The sequence below is a fragment of the Oxyura jamaicensis genome, chromosome 2 (assembly GCF_011077185.1).
Source record: "Oxyura jamaicensis isolate SHBP4307 breed ruddy duck chromosome 2, BPBGC_Ojam_1.0, whole genome shotgun sequence".
NCBI lineage: Eukaryota > Metazoa > Chordata > Aves > Anseriformes > Anatidae > Oxyura > Oxyura jamaicensis.
The window spans coordinates 131,105,646-131,129,172 of record NC_048894.1 but is presented as its reverse complement, the minus strand read 5'-3'; the positions used below and the strand labels follow the sequence as shown (position 1 = coordinate 131,129,172).

Below are 23,527 nucleotides of genomic sequence, written 5' to 3'. Positions count from 1 at the left end.
GTGCCCTGCTGCCCCCATTCTTTAGCTTTTTGTTTTCTTTCTACTCCTACACTTTTCTTTTCCTTTTCCTGATGCGTGCTGAACCACTGTGTTCTTGATGTCATCCATTACCTCAGACAGTCCCTAGGACTTAGGAAGGATGTCTGCAAAACAACTTCTAAAGCCCATCTGCGCACACTGTCTCATCTGCAAATGAGGGAAAACAGTTCTGAGCCTAATTTATTCTACCTTTTACTAGTTATGAATAAAAGTACATAAAAGTACTATGGAAGCACCTGCGTGAGAAATTCAAATGACTTTTTTTTTTTTTTTTTTTTTTTTTAGAGAGGTTACTTGGCTTGCAAGTTTAACAGAGCTAATAAACCTGATTCTAAAGGATGAGGCTGACCTCAGCATCATTTCCAGAACCCAGACAGCTCCTTCACAAAGTGCATCTGGGAAAGCACCCTATCATTAAAAAAATAAATAAAATAAATGAGATTGCATGTCCCAGTTTTGTGTTGTCAAAAATTGCAAGAAAGATAAAGCCTGCTCTAAGCTCTAAGATATACAACTTAGTTATTATAAAGTAGCCTATCTTCTAATTCACAGGACATATACCACAGAACTGACTGGAGGAAAAGAAGTGTTTACACTGTTGTTTTCTCATATTTGTATGCATCAGGACATGTTCTTATCCCTGCAGCTAACACCGTGTTGGGTACTGGTGTTCAAACAGGAAGCTATGCTTTGAGCTGTCCTGGAATTACCCAGCTGGGAATAAAATACAATCAAGTATTTTAAAAAGAAATATATTTGTTTTCAAACACAGGAACCATCATAGGCTTTACTGGTATAAGTCATTCATTCAAGTGGAATTATATGTAAGACAATCTGTGTCTAACTCAGAAATGCCTACATGCAACATAAACAGTGTTAACTCATCTGAATCATTTCACGGTATGGCTACAAATGAAAAGTGCGAACACAAAGACCACAATGCAATACATTTGGATAATTAGTTGGGAAAAAGCTGAAAATGACTAAGTGAAATTTCCCAACCAACACACTACCTATTTGAAGGAAGAAACAGAAGTGAGGACATGGTTCAGGAATTTTCACAGTGAGAAATCTGGAGACAGGATGCATATCCCGTCACATCAAAAAGCTCAGCAACATCCTCCTGCTGAATGTGGCAGCTAAGAATCTATTCATGACACAGCAGCACAGCAGTAGCTAATTTTTATTTCTGGAGCTGAATCTTAATTACCTTTCAGATTAACAGTTTTAAATACACATTGAACTTCTCTGTTGTACAATCAGCTTGTGGAGGGGTTGGTTGATTCATATGATATTACATGAAAGCCATTGCCACAGTAGTGTGATCTCACTAAAAGAATTGATGTAAATCCCTCAAGCATGTAGCACATTTAAGATGCTATTTCCTTGCAGTCACATAAAATAATATCAGTACTCTTGTGTTTCAAAGAAACATCTGAAAAATATACCATCCTTCCTCAATTTCCATGAAGGCAGATTACAGAGGACATTGACAAGTATTTCTATAGAATTATTATTTTTGGATGTTCCCAAAACTGGAAAAAAAAAACACATACAAAACAAAAATTCTTATGTAAATGTATTTATTCATGTTGCATTTCTTAATGCAGAGATCCTTTTATTTCAAGTATACGCTTACAATCCTGCTTCATTGTTCTTGATTCCAAAGCAAAAGACAAGAACACCCTGGTGGCTTTTTGATTAGAAGACTCAAACTGTGGTTTCAGATATTTATGCACAAATCTCATCGATAGCAGAATCAATTATATTTGCACATGAACAAAGAATTTGCCTAAAAAACACTAAAAAAAAAAATAACTCTTGCTATCTTAATATCCTTTTAACACAGAAAAGCTGATTGCATACATGAAAAAAAAACATATTCAGGATATTACAATAAAGTTCTCAAAATCCATGTCACTGATTGCTACAACACTAAAATGCAATTTAGTCTTTTAATATGGACAACCAGTTGTGACACAAATACAAACAATTCTTCCCCAGTTCCATGGTTTTACCTAAATATAATTCAGTGAATACTCTTTTCAGAATAGACCTCTACCTGTCCTGTAATACCTGTCCTTTGTTTTAAGAAGTTAAATGCTGATTTTGCTATCAATGGTAATGAAACAATTTTCTATCCTTTCATATTTTATGTGAATATCTAATACCAAAAGAGTGATCTCATTTATTAATGTGCAAAACTGATGCAACTCAGAGAAGAATATGCTTAATCTGAAAACAATTACTGAAAAATATGGTTTTATGCTGAAAACAATTACTTAACTACAATATCTTTAGTTTGTAGCAAGACAAGCACCAAGGGACATGTGGGCAATAGGAAATGCTTTTATAGTTGTTAGTAGCATCTTCTTTCATCCTTCATAGCAATAACAAAATCTAATTCTAAAGCAGTAATGAAGAGACAAACAGATTCTCTTTTTCCAGTTTAATGATAGGATTTTCCTATATAAATTTTGCCCTCTGAAAGTGAAATTCCCTTTTTACAACTCAAGGTTTCAGCCTCCAAACATACAGCTGGAGTTCCATCTAAATGCAACAAATGACCCAAAACAAGACCATCTTCTAGTTCTAGAGGTCACCTCACTTGGGAACAACCAGCCTGAACCAGGTCCTAAAGGAATGATGCGCTCACCATCCTGAAATACCGAGGCTGAGTTGGGCGCCAGTTATCGACCAGGGGGAGATCAGGTTCGTTCTCAGCATTCTTGGATAAGCTACGGAGCTTCGCCATCTGCAGGAGAACAATATCAAAGTGTTGTGATGGAAATCCCTTGGGAACAAATCCACAGCTCAACAGTTAAACCAAGGAGGCTGGCCCAGCCACAGAAGCAGGGGAGAAAACCTCCTTCAAAGTTGTGAGGATGTTCTGCACCCTATCACCATAAGACCTGTACTCACATATTTTTTTTTTTTCTAGCACGAATATTCTTAGAAATAGTCAAGAGACAAAAAAAATGGGTCCCGTGTGAACAGGATTGTGAGAAGTTAAGTACCATCACTTACATATTGTCTGCAGAACTGTGTACAGCTACAGAAATAGTAAGTCGTCCTTGGAATATGTGAATAGAGCAGCCTATGTCTTCATAAACTACTCTAACCCTGCCTTAACATCTGATTGTTAAGCAGCCACTGGAATTGAAAGGTGTTAAGGCTAAATTTTAAACTAAATTATAATCTAATTGTTCACTTCTGTGGTGGGTCTGTGGCAGAGGATAAATTCTGCTGCAGTAACACAGAAAAAATTCATTACTAGTGACAGGAATATAAACCCGGATGATGACTTGGTTAAGTTTTCAGACGGTTTGTAAACAGTGTCTGCAGCTTCACTCTTTTTGGTCATTTTTGAAATCAAGGTATATTCCTGTTGAGGGATGCTGTAGAAATTTTGCCCATACTCTTCAAAACTGCATAATGGTCTTCCTCTACAACTTTCAGATTTTCAAAGGAAGTAAAACACACACCCACTCACATTGTATTCATTTGTTGCCACTGCCGTGTATGACATTAGATAGGAAGCATATCAGCTGTGATTCAGACACTTGACATTTCACGTTCTGAATGGTTTACTGTGAAGAGGATTGCATACATTTTTCTGTGCATACACTTAAAAATGTAACCCCATGCATGGCACACATCAAATTGGCTCATAACTGGTTTCAATACTCTGACACCTACCTTCCATAGTACTGAGTTTAAGCCCAGTGGAAGAAAAACTTCTGTCTGGGATGTAAAAACTATTCACAGTGACTATACTCATTCAATTTATGGACTGAGCTAGCTCACACATCTCAACACTGCTCTTCACTACATGGCTCAGAAAAGCCAGCCATCTCAGTTTGCCTGACAAAATGTGAGGGTCACGTTTATAATCAGCATAATGTGCATCAGCTGGATTATTCATCTGAAACCGAGTTCCAGATTTCAGATGAAGAACAATTTGTATGAGAACTGTGGGAGACAAAAATAGTTCATCAGTTTTGGTAATGCTGAAAAAGTACTGTTAGAGAAGAGATGGATGCTTTTTGTTTTGTGGAAGACATCTTACACTGAGTTAAAATAAATAAATGCGTACATACATATATACATATATCCAGGCTATAACTACATATAGGTGAAAAAAAAAATAGTCTGTAATTGGATAGAGGAATTCCACAGTTAAGTTCCTATCCGTTCATTAAATGTAACCTGAGCAGCTAGGCCACCCTCTCTGCAACTAACAGGGATTTCTGGTGAATTGATTTTTCCTACAGAGTACTGATTACCAGTGCCTGCACTTATCCTTGTGGCTAATATGCTACTACCATCTGGCTGCAAAAGCATCCAAGTGATCCAAATGCATATGCACTTCAAATGAGCACTATTTACAGGGCTGCAATGGCAGCACACCTTCTAGGATTAGAAATAATTGGTAACATGATCCTTTCCTATAAATACATTATTTAGACCGCAGACATTCTGGAGTAAGGAAAGTCTTTCTATTGCACTTGCATACAGCACTTCACATAGAGTGCTAATTCTGCCTGAAAAGAGTTATCTCAGGAAAGAGCCAATGTCCCATCTATATGTCAAAACTTCCTTTTTACCTTAAATGCTCCATTTTTTTCTGCAGTAGGGTCAGTTAGAGATCTTCCTATATGTCTCCCAAGACTCACTAACTTCAGATAAGCTGAAAAAAGACCATAACCCAAATACAGTGGTGATCAGAAACTCTTCTCATGAAGCTGGATCAATGATGTGATTGGATATTCCTTGCAAAACACTTTAAATCAGAGATGCTCGGTAATGACTACACCTTCCCTAACAAAATTTGTAGTTGAACTTCTGTAATATAAATCTCTAAGCAGATTTATTTTGTAGAAACCAGCCAGAGCCTATTTGTATTTTTCACACAAGTACCAGCTTCAAAGTATCCCATATATTTTAATTTTTGGGATGGGCAGAGAAACAGATGCAGATCAAATCCATAAACTGTGAAAATTAAACTGTAAGTTATATGAATACATTGCCATATTTCACCTCTTGCCAGCTAAGGTTCACATCATACCAGAGTTCTATTATTTGCAAGATAAAGATCCACATAAATGCAAAGTTGTAGCAAACTTTTTGTTGTTGTTGTTTGTTTGTTTGTTTTTTGTTTTTGTTTTTTTTGTTTTTTTGTGATACATGGACATCAATGAGTACAATGAAATGCCTTATCATCCTGAGAACCTAAGATGAAAAGTTATGTGTCCATATATAACATCTACTTAACATGTCAGTCACTTGATTAATGTTCATTTTCTCACTGTGGAGTCTTGAAATCTGTGATATCATATCATTACCATCTGCTAAATAGAGAAATAATCTCAGATGAGAAAACTGACTTGTGTGGTATTAGTCACTGGCTGAAAGGTGATGAAAGAGGGCTTTCAAATGTCTATAAATGGGACTGGGGAGGAATGAACATTAAAAAGAAATACCTCTTCATTAAAAATGACTAGAGAAGGCTTTCAAGTTAATGTGGAATTATAGTTACCTGATGCTTTTCCTGTTTGTAAAGATATAAACATGGGTATCAAGCAGGTAACACAATAGTTCCATAACTTTCTTGGGTACATGAGATCATCCAGAAGGCGGGGCAGACAGAATCAACAAACGTAGCAGATTTATATTCTGATAAAATATGCTTTTGAAAAAAGCATTCCATAAGACACATTTACAAAGTAAAATGTTCCAAAAGCTGGAAATGCCAAGCTGCATTAGATGAGATCAGTGGACTCTGGCTTCATTCAGTGCAACAAGTTATGGTACCGGTTTATTATTAGACCAACCCACTGCATTACATTGAAGATATTCACTTTTTTTACAGCAGCTTTATTTCATTTTTTTCCAGTGATTGCCCTCAAACATCATGAAAAATAATAAACGCTTTACCTAAGGAAGCTCGAGAGAACATAAATGATTGAAAAAATCCAGCATAATCAAAGTTGTTGGTGCAAACCCAACAATAACCTTCAGCCAAATGCTTCAATGCTTTGATTTAAATGGCTGCAGAACACAGGTTAATTTTTAGACCTTTCCTACAGTGGGTCTGGGGTAATGCAGGGGCTTTGAGCTCTGTGTAAAATAAAGTGTATGAGCCACATCCAGATCCATCCTTAACTACTAGCAAGAGTTAATACCATGGGAACACAGAGACAAGAACAAAAAGAGAATTACCTCTTTTCTTTAGCTGATGTCACAAGGGATCTCTTGCCCATGAGAGCAAGAACTCGCATAAATAGTAACTACTGCTTGCTATCAGTCCTGCCCCAAGCAGCTATAAACTCTTACCAGCTACATGGTGTTCTGCCTTTACAGATTTATAAAGGTCTCTGATGTTTGCTGAGTTGAACAACCTTTCTGACATGGGCTGGGAAACAATCAGTTGTTCCCAGTAGAGGAATAATGATCTGCATCGTTAATGCAGAAGTCATAGAGAGACAGATAAGGAGATGGGTCTAATAGGTTGATTGCATATATTAGGTGGTAGACTGCAGTCTTTTGAAGATTTTTGCAGGTCCCCTATGGATTCCCAAGATAGTTTCTAAGGCATCAAGTTTTCTACTGTCTTTTTAATCAAGCAGTTTCTCACAGAATCCAGTGAGCATTTCATTATCAAAAGATAAGATCAGTTTACTACATGTAACTAAAAAGAAGTGGGTAAAATATTATCTAATTGAAGTTTACCTGGTCTGAGCTGACTATGATAGGCTCTCTAAGTATAATCCAAGTGATGCACTCTTCACAAGGTGGAGTAGTGAAAGAACCATGGTATGTCCAGTAGTCATGAGATTTAGGGAAAAGAACTGAAGGATCGAAGTTTGGAAAAGGAGCTTCTTTCCCCTTAAAACAAAAAAGCAAACAACACTTTCAACAGCTTTAGTTAAGATTAAGTAAAGGTTTAGCTCTGGCATAGAATTTGAAAACTATGAAGTCATGTCTCTTGATATTTTTTGTCCTGAGAATTCCCAGCAATCTTCTTATTAAAAAACAAAACAAAACAAACAAACCAAAAAAAAAAAACACCATTGTTACCTTTGTTTTGATGGCATTTATTTCTTCAAGAATTCTCTTCATCTCTGGTTTAGGAGTTTTCCCTACCTGTAAGGAAGTAAGCATGAGCAAACCAGAGTTCTGCTGATCAGTTCTCCTCTTTCTGATATTTTTAATATGTGCATCCAAACATATATTAACTATAAAATTATAATGCAAGAATCCAACCTGTTGCTCCTACCAGATGAGTAAGATACATATTCCATCTGTACCTTCTGTACCTTCTCTCTGTACCCTAACGGGTATTAAGATCCAAATTAGGAAATTACATCAGCAGAGAAACCCAGCATCACAGATAATTTCCTAATACCGTTACTCCTATTGACAGTGAATTTTAGCCTAAGAAAGACTACTAACTCTCCAGACTCAAGTACAGACTTTGGAAAAAGTTTCATTCTAATTTAAAATCAAGACTTCATGGTCAGATCTATTGTTTGCAATTGCTGATCTCAACACAGATGTCCATCTATCTCTGGTGAATATTAATTAAATAAGAGATAACAAAGGCCGGTGTTTCAGGCTAAGACTGCCCACCCTGAAAAATGATTTTTAAAAAGGATGAGTTACATGAGTTTGTTTTGCCTGGCAGAAAGTTGATGAAAAGCCTAGGATATGTATCTGTCCTTGAAATCAGCCTATGACTAGCACAAAAATAGATTGCTGTTGGTCCAAGGGCCACTATTGACGTTGTGTCCCCAAAGCAGGGGAAAATACATCTGAATTTACAGTTCCCACCAGCCACATAGTGACACTATAGCTGCTGGGACAAGTGTGTGGAGTATTGAACACCATTGGAAATATCATGACTCATGCTCTGTACCTTGAAAAGCATGCGTTACTGAAAGTCAAGCCTTTCAATGTGGTATAATCCATAGAAAATATGGGATAAAACTCTGAAGATTTTTCTTTTTTAACCCTTCGAGAAACTTGTACAGTAGGAGTACAGAGACAGAATATGTACTTTTACTTACTTGCAAAAATATAGCCAAAACAGCTATACCATCTGTTCTTCTCACAGCATCAAGGTAATTACTGTATTTTGGATTCCAGTGTAACAAATGTAGCTGGAAACAACGAGAAACAAATATAAAGAGATCCATTATTGAATCGAAAAACAATAGAGGCTGAACTTAGAGTTCTTCATGTTTATGTGAAAGTTTGGGGCCATAAAGAATGAGAATGTCTTCAAAAAATTAGACCACAATTGCTAAATGAATTATACAAGTCATATTACCATTTAGACTACTATATTGCTTTAAAATGAACTACAAACATCTCAGTGTTAAAAAAAGTCTCATCCTAAAGCTGAAGAACATAGACAAGATGTTTAAGTCGGCAGGCAGAACACACACAATTCATATGTGAATCATTTAGTTTTCAAATTACAGTAACTCTAGTAAAGAATTTATAAAAATGTATGCTTTGTATATTATTATTCTACACTCCTCATCTTCCCTTACCATCTTAAAGGTAGAATGTTAACGTAAGGCATTCCTTCTAATTTCTGTGGCTACAATCTGACACTTCAGCCATAATACCATATTTTCAGAAAAGCGCTTTAATAAGTTTCCATTGCTTCTTAGTAATTCAGTCTTGATGTCCTGTGTTTCATGCCACAATGGTTTGAAAACGTAGAAACTTTTGTTTCACATATACATTTTTTTTGTTTCTTATGTGGTACAAATTACTTTAGCACAATTCACATTTATAAGTATCTATAGGAGAAGAAAATGTCACAGATTAATAGGACTATTAGAAGAGCTGACAAATGACATTTCTTGTGCCCCTGAACAATAATGACAAATCCTACTTTATAACATATTTTAAAGTAAAACGTGGTGAGTCTTACCTCTCCTGCATATCTCACTCCATTCACAACATGCTCAGAGCCATGGTCATCAGATGAACCCCAATGAAAGTGAAGTTGACGCAGCCTGTAGACTCCTGTGAGCGGCCCACCTCTCAACACTGCAATTGATAATCTGCATCAGAATTAGACTCAGCTATTTTTAACTTTTTTTTTGTTATGAAATATACATTTAAAATATTTACATACAGTTACTGTACAGACCTACGTTCTCAGAGCACTGCATACCTCTTGGATATCTGCAAGAGCACTTCAGGCAACTGTTTTCATCCACTTAAAGGCAGCTGAAAATGCATGTCTGGCTTCCATTATAGTTAAAAGAGATCACTGTTTTAATTCAGTTGCATAAATGTGAGCATTTGAGCTATGGCTATCTACACAGAGCTGGCAGATATGATACAGGATCTGTAGGAAAACTGTACATTTGTAAAGCAGTATCTGGAGGCAAGATGATTTATATTAGGTCATCAAAACTGGCACGAGATACCTATGTTTGGGTAACTGAATTAAGCCCCTAATCAGAACAGTCAAGCCTCTGACGTAATTCTGCTTGCCTTAAGTAGGCATTCTTCAGATGGTGACCTGAACTGCTCTCCAGAATCCATTGATTCAGTGTGACTCCAGCCACTGGCTAGGCCTATATTAAAAAACCCACACATGAGACATCTAAATTTAATATTTACCTATATGAAAGCACACAAAAATAGCCATGACTAAGATCAGCTACTGAAATGCTAGATGTTAAAGGAATTCCTGCAAAATTCTACAGATTGCATCTGTTACAGCAGACAATGACTTCTTTGTTTAAAAAGCTTCAAAAATACTGATGCTGCTTCTGCTGTAATGGCTGCTCCCTCTGGCTGTGGAAGAGGAGGGTAACAGCAAATGAGCCAGAAAAGCAATCACTGAGAATGCAAACCGTCTTCTTAAAGAAAAGTTCAGCCTGTGACAAGCAATAGCCTGCACTCTAGATAATCTAAGCATTTTTACACAGCAGATGGAGGCAGTGTATTTGAAAGGACCTCGCAATAAAAAGGGAAGAACTTCTCAACATTCACCTAATGCTAATCAATATTCAATTCTCATTCACTTATTTTTTGGAGATAGAAGTTAATATGCATTCCTATAAACCATTCAGCAGTTCTCAGGAACAGGTTTTTGTACATTAAAGAAAAATATCCTTAAATCTGAAAAGTTAAAGAATGAAATCCCTGATCACCTCAAGAAACAAAGTACTAAGGACATCAAGAATATTCTTTAATGAATATTAACAGCAAGCTGTTATTCTCAAATTCCTTTTACTTGTTCCCACAGTCATTCAGTACCACAGCTGGTGCAGACACAGTAACAGTAGTAGCTGACAAGGCCATCAATTCTCCATTAAAATAGATCTGTAAGACCAAAAAATCCAGTTTAAGGTAAAAATGTGTCATTATTTCCACAGAAGGGCCATCAGCAGACAATCGGGCATTAGGTGAAGCTCTGCATCACCTCATGCCAACACATTCCTGCTTCACTCATCTATTAATAGGCAGTGGATTTTGCTTAGCAAACTTTCAGCAGATAGATTGATGCAAAGACTAAGATGTCTCTAAACCAACAACTCCCAAAGGACAAAAAGGATTTTTTTTTTAATTAATTGCAAGTGTCTAATATAAAAAATAGAAATATATGAAATGAGAGTAAGTAGAAATTATGGGACTCCCTCAAAATAACAGGGCCTAACTGCAGGAATACATACCACCAGCCAAGGAAGGCAAGGAAGAAAAGAATTCAGCACTTATTAGTGTTATTAGGGTCCTTATTAGGGCCCTTATCATTGCAAACTCTCGTCCTACCGCTTTTTTTTATCTGGGCTTGCACAGTGACCCTCAGCAGTGCCTGCTACCAGGCACTGCAAAACACTCTGTCTGTGAAGCACTTGCTCAAATTCTGTGTCTCGCTAAAGTAAAATTGCCAAAGTTATGCCAACACAACCATCTTCCCTGCTGGCTGTGAAAGCATACCATGAAAGTCAAGTGGAAAAACATAGGGAGCACCAAACAGAGTCATGAAGTGAGTTGTGTTTATAAACATGAGAAGAACTAACTGCTCCTACAAGATTTATGATTCTTGCATGCCGCTGCATCCATAAAATGAACTAGTAAACCACAGTGATATTAAATTAGTAAGGTATTACTCTTCAACAACTGAAAAAGATGCATCACCTTTGTTATGCTTTGTAACAGCACATATGCTGCGTTGTAACAGAATGTAACAGTGCAGTGTAAAAACTACAGCTTTGTAATGCCAGTGACAAATTTTAGCCATTATAAAACCCTCTGCTCAAATAGGATCTCAGTACTTAAACACACTGGCTAATTGCAGGGGTCAAATGTGTTTGCTAAAAGCTTTCTGAACATACTTCCACAGTTCTCACTGAATTTTTCCTTGAGTAAACAGTGAATAGATATGCAGAAGAATTGCTCTTGTTTGTATGTGAACTTTGTGCTCTTCAGGGGACAGACAGGGAAAAAGAGAAGTCCCTGAGAGAATTCTGTCAGTGTTCCAGAGATCTTCACCTGCACTGCAACACCTCCACTTCAGCTCTGTACCTCTGGATCAGAGCTTGCTCTCAGTGAACTTCCACATCCTCGCGATCTCAGGTAAGCCTGACATCCCTGTCTCCAGAGGCAGAAAGCTGACCACCCACTTCATAACCATAGCTTCAGAAGACCCTTGACTGTCCAAGCATTTGTACCACCAACAATCGCATGCAAGTCTAAAGTTTATAGAAATTCAGCTCCTAAATCCCCTGGACCCAAGCTCTGCAGTGCTCATTAACACGCAATACCTTCCTGTAGACACCACAAATGATAAATGTGCCAAGTACTGAAGGAAGGATTTAACTTTGCTGCCTTTAGCTGTATGCAGTATAGCCATGAAGTGTGGTGGTAGGCAGCATAGCTACTGGGATACACAAGTATGGGGATTTAGCTGTGCTATTCCTGTAATGCCCACCAACTTCTTCCAAGGTAATGTCGGTACACAAAATGTTAAGTAACTTTTTGCAGGAATCAACCAAAACTAGAGGGTCTGTGGACAGACTTCCCCAGTGACTGGGCTTTGTACTAATTGTTTTGGAACAAGTCAACACATAAATGTTTATTCACCAGAAGCTGATAATCAAAATCTCATCTGCAAGGATAAATGAGGTTTCCCACAAGGTGGTACTCCAGGAAATGGTGCCCACAAGCACTTGTCATGCTAATAACAGACCTGTAAGCAACAAGTTCTCACTATTTACAGTAATCATCTGCTTAACTTCTTTTTGCATCATCCACTCACAAAAGGACACATTCCTTTGATAAGAAATTAAGAGATTCTGAAAAAAAGCATCAGGGTAGTCTTATAAAAAAGTGTGCCTGCACTGAGGTGCTGCATAATCTATAAATAGCTGGAAATAAACTCTCCAATTGCTTGTATTGGAGTAGCTCCAAAGATAACAGCAACAGGGCCCTTTACAATATAAAATGTGAATTACATTGGATTGTACTACTCCCAGAAACTTCTCTCCAATAATTTGAGTTTAAGAAACTGTCCAAAAAATGAATGTTCAAAGCTTTTCTGGCAGAGAAGACACGAAGGAAGTAAAACTCTGAGAGAGGTGTGTAGTAATTTCTTTTATCATCTTTGCCATCTACTAAGCAATTATGGAATGTTTACATCTACTTCATCTACCACTATTAAAAACCTAGATGTAACTACAGATACATGTACGACCACTCTAACTGAAATAGTTAGGAAAAGAAATAAAGCCTTTAGTTTTCTGGCTAACTCAGAAATAATTCAGATGAAGTGATAAATAGATAGGTAGATAGAATGTTTTTGTTCCAAAGGAATAAAAGCTTCATTTTGATGTTATTGCTATTATATATATATTATGCAGCAACTGGCTTCTTTACACAGAAAATAAGTCACTATACATATCCAAGAAGCTTCAAACTTGCTCAAGTCAGTAGGAGTATGCACAGTGGAATTTGTCCTGCAATTAGCATTATATTAGAGAAGGAACACCACCCACAGACTCAACAGACAATGGTATAACAAAAAAGACATAACAATAAACACTGAATGTTTCTTGCCTTCAAAGATTTGAGAAATACACCTACTTTTTTTTCTTTTTTTTTCCAGTGAGTCATTTTTTATTTCTGAGATTAGAACACAACAGATACTGTGCAATTTATCTGAAAAAAAATCAGAAAGTTCCAAACCCTTCTTCTCTTTGTAGCCACAGTTTTGCATCTGTGTTATACATTGCTGTACCTGGATACTCCCTATCATGCAGAATCTGAGTAATTATAACAATAACTGACATTAATGCAAGAGATGCAACCATTATCTGATGCTGTTCCAACAAATAAAAGAGATGGTAAAGAAAAAAAAAAAAGTAAGAAATGGTCATGGAGGTCTTCCCATATGCCACAGCTACCTGTCTTTACTTATGTATAATGCTATCTGACACTAAGAATAATATTTTTATACAAATAACACTAAATATTACCACTTTGCTAAAAAGGTAATCAAACTCTTGATGGCGTAGTCATTTGTGAGATTTGATAGTAATGGACTACCTAGTCCATTACACATATTTTGATACTCAATTTTCATGACACCCAAGTCATTTAATCTAAATTAAATTAGTGCACGTAGGTATTTAAGACAAACAAACCTATAAGCAAAATTCTGCTTAATTATAGCAGTCACTCCTAGCTATATTGTAACGAAGCTTATACTGTAGTTAAATTAGTCTGTTCACTGTAGAAGATTGACTTTTTAATACTTTACTCAAATTGACCTTTCTTTTTCTTACCATTTCACGTGCTATAAATAATAACACAATTCTGTTGACCTTGATATAAGAATAAAGAGCGAGGAATGCATTTGATTTTTCCCTTTTATCTTAGTACTAGTGCCATTTCATACTTTAATGGGATGTTTTTTTCCTTTGAAATATAGCCAACAGTGTCAACATGAAACTTCAATGGTTATGCCAACGCGAACTAAATACTTCTAGCACCTGTTGAACAGAACAGACACGTCTTTTCAAAATACATAGCCCCACTAACTCTTAAAACTTCTGCATTATATGTGCAGCACAGTACCTCTTGTATTAACTGTGAGTGATGAGATAAAAGATTCTGGACATTAAAATATTTTGGACATTGAAACTGAAATACTGGAATTTCTCATCCTCATTAAAACAAAATTTTATGAATGTCAAAGTGAGTTTTAACTGATTAAATAAAGTGACTTAGTGGCGATAGCTCGTTCAGTACATTTATCAAAAATTACATGGATACAGTTATCCAGTATTGTGACTTCAGCCATATACATAGTTACAGATGTTCTGCTGAGCATGTCAAATAGCCTCAAATGGATTTCAGTCCTTATAGACAAAGCCTGGACTGCATGGTCCCCTGGAAAGCAACACAACAGCACTGTGGCAAGTGCAGAAATTTACCCTTCACCTTAATTCATGCTGCAATGAGCTTATTTGCAGTTCTCTCCATTCCCCACGATTTTACCCGTGAACTTTAGAAGTAGTCACAGGCTTTTCCCACCAGTTGTGAGGGGCACTGGAGTCACAGTATCCCTGTATGTCCCATGCAGGTGCTACATAAAGACCTCCCTACAGCCATGAGCATTCAGAGCACTCTGTCTCTCACACAATTTGAGAAATATTCGCTAATATACCATAACAGCTCAAGGTAAAAACGTAACTAACCTGATCTATCGAAAGAATCATCAAATACAATTCTGCAGGTTTTCCCATTATTGAGGATGGTCTTCGCTGCACCAGGATCATAACTAGCGAACCACGGCAGGAGGGAGCGATCATAATGCACTTCTTTGTTATTGATTTCAATAGGTGACTGATGGCGTCCTTTGGCAATAGGGTAATTTTTGTGCCACTGGTCTGGTCCTAGAAAAAAATATGGAGAAATATCATGAAAGCCTTTTCCAGCTAGGGATAAATTGCACTTGTTTCACAACAAATGCAAGTTTGTATTTGCCGTGCTATGGAACATAAATAAAATGTATTAGCAAGTGGGTTACTAATCACCTGGCTGTTAGTCATGGCCTGTCAAGAGCTGTGTAACAAACAATTAGATCATTCCAGCTGGGATATTACACACCACAAGTTATTCAGCTGAACCCAAACCCACACAGCACCCCCCAGATCTTATGTAGCGGGTGCCTGACAACACACCGGGGGAGGAAACGAAAGGTGTGTGCTCAAAGCCTGGCAGTGTCTAGAAACACGACAGGGTACACCCAGATGGTGACCCAGATGGGACACCTAGACTCGGCCCCGGGCACCCCACTGCAGAGCAAAGCCGGTGCCGGACAGGAGCTCACCGTTGTCGCTGTCGTAGCCCCAGGGGTAGTAGTTGGGATTGATCATGGTGCAGCTGCCTCGCCCCAGCCCCTCCCGGCGGCTCTGGCAGGACAGCAGCCGGGCCTGACGGTGGATTTTTATACCCTGCCGCCAGCTCCATGCCCGTCCCCGCCGAGAGGGACAGCGGGGCCCCGGGGCGGGGAGAGCCGCGCTGCCTCGCACCGCCCGCCACCGCCCCGCAGTCAGGGGCCGCCCCGCCGTCAGGGAGGACGGGGGGATGGCGGCAGGGGTCCGCTCCCTGGGGAGGCCCCGATGTGTGGGGAGCACCGAGGGGATGGCAGCAGGGGGTCCTCGGCCGTCCCAGATAGGGCATGGGGTCTGGAGCACACCGAGGCGGTGCTGGGAAGGGCTGCTGAGGGGACGGGTCTGATGCCGCCTGCCCCAGCTCTGAGTGGGGTATGGAAACGTGTGAGGCAGCTCCAGGGCTACCAGAGCAAGCAGTCCAGTTTCTTCACATTTTGGACTTTCCTTGGCTGAGGCTGAGGAGTGTTACAGTTCTCATCCTTACACAGGAGCACACCTGTGCACACCCTTCACCTGTGCACAGCCGATACAGGCCTGCCCCAGCTGCTCTGCCACGCTGCCGCTTGTCCTTGTGTTTCTCCAAGCTTAATGGGCTTTGTGTGGTCCTTTCTGGAAAGCCCACTTGCCGTGAGGCTGCCTCAGGTTAGATCAGGCAGAGTGTCTCCTGAGGGGACCACATTAGCAATGTGTTTCCCACTTGATCCACAGTGCAGCACCGATTTGGAGGTCATCTGGGGATGAGGGACTGTATCTGACAGCTTCTGCGTGCAAATGGTTATCACAGATTCACACCCTTCCCTATAAAATTTCCACATATACAATTGGCATCCAGTGTTGCTCCCTGTCTCCCAGTGTTGTCATAAACAGCTTCCCCACAAAAACTGTGGTGTCAGTTGTCCCTGGCCTTTAAAAGGGTGCTGCTTCCTACTGCAAGGATTCTTGGAAAGTGGAAATCATCCTAGCTGAAGATCCAGCTCCTGCCTGCTGCAAATAAAGTCTCTGTTATCGAATTAAGCATAGGATCTGTTTGTTTTGCTTCTGTTCTCTTTTCATTTAGCAGGGTGTTATGCATCAAAGTGCACTTAAAATTGTCAACATACTTGTTAGCATGTGCACGTTCCTTAGGTGACACGCATGTGACACGCAGAACTCAAATAACTTCTGAAAAATATTTGTTATTCTGTCACATGGGGAATTACTGGGTGAGTTAGATACAGACACTAGCACACTGGTGTAAAATGGATGACAGACTAACTGGGCAGAAGAAAAGATATTGGACTGAAAGGTGAACTATTGTGGTTTATGCTTTAGTAGACTTTCTGAATAACAAGAAGTGGAATTATCTTAATAAATAGTAATGAAGTGGGGAAAAAGTACAAGTCTGTCAAATAAAAATGCAAATGGCACAGGTTGTAAGTGTGGGGCTGCCATATGGAAAAGTCCAGTACCCCTGAACACTGTGTAAGCTACAGTGGATGAAATTCAGTAGCAGAAAGTGCAATACAATGGTCCTGAATTGTGGTCTTGGCTGACAGATTTGTTTGCTTGTTTACTTGTTTGTTTCTGATCCAAAGTGGAAGTGAAAGAGAAGGGGAAAGAGTGGGATTTTTTGGTCATACAATGTCAATAAGGATGGTCAAGGACTGCTTCTAAAAAGCAGGTACAAACGGGGGCTTATCAGGCCAGGTAATTTCACTGGAGCTGGAGAGATGGTGGTATGACCTCCTCTGAAATAGGTTTGTGCTTCTTCTTGTGTGTGTTCAGTGAAGCAGGATGAAGATGATTTGGAACAGGTACTGGGGAGACCAGGATGCCAAAGAGACTTTTACAAGAGGAGTCTATAAAAGCTCAGTGTGCTTTGCATTGCAAACAGGGGGAAGAGGGAAGTGACAGCTGTCTGTAGATACACATCAGAGAAGTAAACACCAAGAAATGAGAAGAGTTATTGAAGCTAAAGAGCAAAGTCAATCAAAGAACAAATACATATGCATGTTCCACAAAGGCAAGATAACTGATGGTTTCGAGCTTCCCAAGGCAGTCCAGTAGCTTTTTAATAGGAAAAGTGGGGACATGAACACCATACACAGGAGCTACATATTTATGCTCTACAGAGCACATACTATTTCCCACCTCTTCCTCATTTTGTTACTCCTATTTCCCACCATTTTCTCACTATCTTGACACACAGACAAATCTCTAGATCCAGAGCATCTTCTGGTGACTCAGACGCTTGCCTGTCTTCCAGATAGAGCTACATTGCAAACATAATCACAACCTATCTGTAGTAGCCCGGGTATATGAAGAGCACCCTGGAAAATAATAAGCATCTCTACTTCCAATCCAGCATTCAATCAGCTGGAGCCCATCTCTCTTCATATTTTCCAGTTTCTCAGCCTATTTTTGTGAAAACAGTTTTATGCTGCTTCTTAAAACCGAATTAGTGGTAAATCAGGGAAATCACAGTGAGAAAATATCTGGGAAGAAGAGAGAAAAAAAATAAATGGAGTTATGGAAAGTGAGTATAGTCATATGCATTGAAGCTAATCAGTAGGTCTCACCTGCCACATACAAATATTTCCCCAACCTCACCATTCTTTTCAAATATGTGCCCTGCACCCACCAAGGAACCTGTCCCAGATCACCCATTTCTCACAATCAGACCATTTCTCATGTTTGGCCATGTCATTGGGGCAGGATTAAACTTTGGGACTGTTAGGTAGGCATCTATAAATTTACAGTGAAAATGTGCACTAGTAGATTAGTAGATAGTAACTAGTAGATTGCAAGGGTGCACAGTGTCCCCCAACACATCTCTCCTGGTGAAATATTCACTCCTGTCCTTCTCAGAAAGTTCCTGAGAAGAATAACTTAAAAACATTGACCTTACTAGCAGAAATTCTCCTCTTCTTGTATGAGAAAACTATAAAAAGTCTTTGTTGGTATTTTTTATTGTTGGACATGGCCTAAGTTCTCTACACATTACAGACTAGAGAAGTGTTTTAAGTAAATACACAGATTGAATAGAAGAGAACAGTCACAATTAAATTTAGTCTAAAGAGCAGGTTGAAACAAAGAGCTTTCACAGAGCAAAATGACATTCATTATTGGACAATTACATATTCCAGTCTGCCACAAACCAGATTACAACATACACACCAATGCCTGCAATGCAGAGACTACTGGATTCAGTGAAATACTTTTTCAGACAGCATGGAAATAACTGCTTTTAAAGCTATAGGGGTGTTATGGGATAAAGTTATAGGAGAAATATTAAAAAAATATGTTAACATGTTCTCTATGGGATCTTTATGGCATTCTCTATGGCAAAATAAATAAATAAATAAATAAATAAATAAATAAAAATCCCCCCAAAGTACTGATATTTCACTGATTAAAATGCATGGCTGTGGAGTTCCGATTAGTCATTCATTATTTTTTCCTATACCACATATTTTCTCCATATACATTGCTAAGATTAACATCACTTTATAACTTTATAAGGTTTAAAGAGGATCTTTTTTTACTTTGAGAACATAAGCTACTTCCTCTGGATCCCAGCTAGGCTCCTACTTTTTTTTTTTTTTTTTTTTTTTAATCGTGTTTCCTTCACATATGTGTTTATGGGCTGTATTATATCCTAGGATTACTATTGTTGCTATTTAGTCTTTTTGTCTAGCAGTAGCAGTCAGAGGACCTATTATGCTAGGTATCACACAAACATATGAGACCTTTTTCAAAGGCCTGAGAGACAGCTGGGAAGGAGGTAGGCAGTCAGGAGCACTAACAGTAGCTCATGATTACAAAGTAGATTAATGACACAGTAAAAAATAGTATTCCGGGATGGTTGATGATTCATCTCCTGCACAGATCACTAGAACCTGGACTTTCAAAAAATTTTGTTCTAATTTCTTGATGGGAAACAAGTTTATTTCAGGGCAGATCACAGGTTATACTTTGGTGGGTCCTATCCTTGTGTTGGAACTAATAAATACTGCAGCTTTAGATAATGACAAAGTCAGAGAAGAAACAAACAAACAAACAGATTTGATTTCTGATTTAAAATCCATGTTAGAAATAATAGTAAAGTTCAGAGATAAAAGTAATCAAGAAGTGAAGAAGTCATCAGACAACACCCATTCTTTAAAAAAATAAAACATAAAAAAAGCACATCCAATACACAGAACCCTATAAGCTTTCTAATAGAATAGCTATTGTGGTGTTACTGTAAGATTACCCACATGGCATGTACACTGAAATCAAAGTCTCTGTTCAAGAATGAAATCTGAGTTGAGACATCTGCTCATCTGTGCTCTGGCACCAAGTCTTAGAACAATAAGAATTTGACCTCATCTCTTCATAAAAATTGAGTCTGAACATGTCTGCTGTGAAATTCCTGCAATTTGGTGGCTCTTCTCCACTAATGTATAGTTCTTGTTCTTTATTTGGTTTACATTGACCTTAAACTGTGTGTCTGAAGTGAAAAAGTCTAGTAAAATATTAAACAGATGACTAAGTCTCCCAGGGTAATTTGTTGAAGCTTATATAAACCATTTATTCTCAGTCCTTGGTATTAACAGATTTGATAAAAATTCTCAGGTTTAGGATTGGAACACACATAAGGAAAAATTGGAAAATAAATCCAACTTCTTTATAAACTTAATCAGCAGTGCTACTTCCCAGTCTAAAGTTCCCAGCTCTCGTTTTTTCTCTCAAAGGGAGACTACCCAAGAATGTTCACTGATGCCTGTCTTTATCAGAAGACAATTTAGAGGCAAGACAAACCTGAGCACTTTTAGAATTATTGTACAAATCTTGCCCCTTACTTATTTTTTTTAGAAGGACTGAAATATATCTGAACTGAAATAGTTCTGCAATGTAGCTAATGAGAGGAAAAGTCCTAGAAGAGAAAGCAGAACATGAATCCACATTGCTTACATGTCATGGAGAAGTGCTAAACAAAAGTGTCTTCTGTGTCAGTAAGCTAAAGACTCAGAGGAACACAGTGGGAGGGTAGATATGCAATTGAGAGAATCCTCAAGCCAAAGCCTTGATGATAGTGATGCTGGTGGCTATACAGATACAAAAACTATTTCCAGAAATAGATAATAGGTTGTCTTTGCTCATGTTTCATAACCCACTTCCAGAGAGTGGAGGAGGTTGCTATTTCCAGCTATCCTGACATAGTGATTCCTCCCAAATGACTTTATTTAGGCTTTGCTCAAGGGACCAGGAATTAGTGCAAGGTCCTTGGATGATTAGAAGACTATTACCTCTCTTTATTGTTTCCATCCCTCCTGATTATTCACTTCTTACGTATGCATAAGACAGAAAATCATTGACTCAGTAGTGCATAGTCTCAGCGTGAACAAGTAGAAGAATAATTCCAGTTCAGAGAGACAAAGGCACATAGGTGGCCAAGGGATTTAGGTTGGGCAGTTATAGTTGCTTCTTATACATATGTTGTTTGGACTTTATACTTCAGCTAGATAAATGTGTCTTCATACCTGGATCTAGATTTATGCATTTCCAAAATTAATTAAATCAGTATGTGCAAATTTTGCTTTCATTATAAATGTGCATCTATTCTTCCAAGTTATTCACATTTCACAGAATCTCAGCAACTCAAATGCTTTCATTTCCAGCTGCAGAAATTTCCCAAGATGACATTGTGCTGAGAACATGAGGAAGAAGCTATTAAGCTATGGCTCTACCTAGCCACATAAGAGGATCAAATTATATAGCCAGTGAAAAAAAAAAAAAAAAATTAATGTATAACGTTGCCAGTATTTTTATTTTGTAGTAATAAAAAAGTGGAGAGTGGGATATATCTGTGGTATTTTTTGTAATTCCTGTTATGAGGTCTAGGAAGAATCAGCTCCTGCTGCATTAGTATATTACAGGACTTTCATCCATTTATACATGGAAAGCATCCGAAGGGGATAAAATCCCAGTATTATTAGCAACTAGGAAAACCTTCTTCCTGAACTGCTGGTAAGCTACACTGCTACGGGTATTTGTACAGGGGGCATGTTATTCAATAAATATGAAGAATGGATATATCCAGTAGAGTAAAAATATGAGGGAGATGTGCTGACAAGATGTATTAGTACACACAACTTTATATATACAAGCCTGCCTAAAACTGGTTTATAACGACTTAACCTCAGAAGTGCAGCGTATTTCTAAACTGTGTTGAGATCAACATCACATAGCTGAGTTGGCTAAGCGTTATGACATCATCTTGATGACATTTCTCTTTCTGTCTGCTTGGAAGTAATGTGATAACTGTAGAATGGGCAGCACCATAGCACTCTAGCAGCTAAAATACCTCTGCAGTTTTCTGAAGATCAAATAAACAGCCAGCTGGTCACACCAGTTAATACCGCACTGCCCAGCTATAAAATGAATTCTTTCCTTATTCATATTCCCAATTAGGCATATTTACAGATAAATCATTCACTGATTTATTGGCTGAGCAGGAAAAAAATAAAAAATAAAAATAAAAAAGAGAAAGAGAAGAAGAGAGATGTGAAACCTCTATTCAGTGGCAGAGAGAATAGCTTAGGCCATAAGGAGAATGGGAGCTGAGTAAGGGAAAAGAATAGCAGAGACTGATATGAATTCCTGGGGCAATCAGAAAGAAGTAAGAAAGGGGACAGAATAGGAAGGGGCAGCAGTGAAGAAAAAGATGGAAAAAGACTTGTGGCACAAGAATTATTTGCATGATGGAAGATAGACTGGTTGCCAGGAGTGCATAAAACAGAAAGAAGAAAAGAAAGGCAGAACACGATGTCTGTGAGTGCAGAAGTGTTAAGAGACAATGGCAAGGTCAATAAATATGTCCGGTAAAAGCAGAAATGCACTGCAAAAGTCTTCCAGTATATAGAGTCTCCATCCTTAAAATCTTGCAAGTCTATGATCAAAATGAAAGAAGAAAATCAAAGAGATTCTGATAATTTAAACGAAATTAAGCTAGCTATTTATTGAGATACTATGAACGAGGCTTGCTGCAGTAGAGTATCTTCTGGTGTCCTTGTGTGACATTTATTTTACGAAATGGCAAAACTGCAATGACGTGACCAGTGGCACAGAATCCCGAGCAAGTTCAGGGATGACATGAGATGCTCCTCTCCAGAGGCACCCAGAAAACTGGGTTCATGGGAACTTTGTGAAGTTCAGCCAAGGCAGTGCAAGGTCCTGCCCTGGGCAGAAGCAAACCTTGCTTCAGTTGTTCCACATCAGTTCCTTCTTGCAGAAAGATTGCAGCATATTGCAGAACAGATTCAGAATGACTGTTCTGTGGTTTTGTGCCTAGTACAAATATTAATATAGTGTAGCTTCCATTTTAGTTATGAATTTGTGGAAAACAATGCAACAAAACAGAATCTGCAGAAAGCACCATATTGTTTTGCAGCAGATTGGCAGTGTGCGAGAAACGTTCACGTTGTGCTTTTCACTGAGCATGCCATAGTTGGTGTGACATGTCACAGCCAAGAAGCCAGTTTGTCATATGCCTTCTACTTCACTGAAATTTGTGCCAGGTTATGGAAAACATGGTAGGCATGAATGGAAACCTATTAACAGCCAGAAACCTATTAACAGCCAGATCTTTGTCTACCAAAATAAAAAGAGCAGCATACTGAGTGAAATTAGGTTGCTAATATGTCACAATTTCCCTGTTTTCTCACAGTTTATATTGTCAAAGAGCAGAATCTGATACTGGCAGTCTAAGAGTAGATGGCTTATAAAATATCTTTTGGCCAGCAATTATTCTATTTTTATTGCTACTGATCTACAGAATTGCCTAACTGCTATGGCTTTCTCCACTCTACCACTTATTTAAAAGTCCTCATGAACAGAATTCTATACTAGAACAAGAAAAAATGCAAAGTTTTCTAGTATCAGTAATTTTGTCACCTTCTTAGGTAAGATATATGTGGATGAGCTAGGAAAACAAACAAACAAACAAAAAAAAAAAACACAAAACAAGTAAACACATCTAGGTGAATGATCAAAATGTGTTGGCAGTCTTGGCTGGAACGCTGGTAAAACACTTG

At 38.3% G+C, this 23,527-nt stretch overlaps 1 protein-coding gene across 2 annotated transcripts; it reads right to left on the bottom strand.

Annotated features, from left to right (window-relative positions):
• Positions 1 to 1,605: 1,605 nt before the first annotated feature.
• On the bottom strand, positions 1,606 to 15,631 carry LOC118163163 (carbonic anhydrase 3-like). Of its 2 annotated transcripts, XM_035319673.1 has the most exons (8): positions 15,407 to 15,631; positions 14,772 to 14,969; positions 8,987 to 9,105; positions 8,109 to 8,201; positions 7,120 to 7,185; positions 6,772 to 6,927; positions 2,663 to 2,794; positions 1,606 to 1,831 (listed from the first exon to the last, which is right to left on the bottom strand). In XM_035319673.1, exons 1-7 carry the CDS (start codon positions 15,450 to 15,452, stop codon positions 2,675 to 2,677), a joined length of 798 nt encoding a protein of 265 aa, XP_035175564.1. In that variant the 5' UTR covers positions 15,453 to 15,631; the 3' UTR covers positions 1,606 to 1,831; positions 2,663 to 2,674. The 2 variants fall into 2 exon arrangements, with proteins under 2 accessions (XP_035175564.1, XP_035175563.1); XM_035319672.1 differs by having other exon boundaries at positions 1,606 to 2,794; positions 15,407 to 15,630.
• Between the last annotated feature and the right edge of the window lie 7,896 nt (positions 15,632 to 23,527).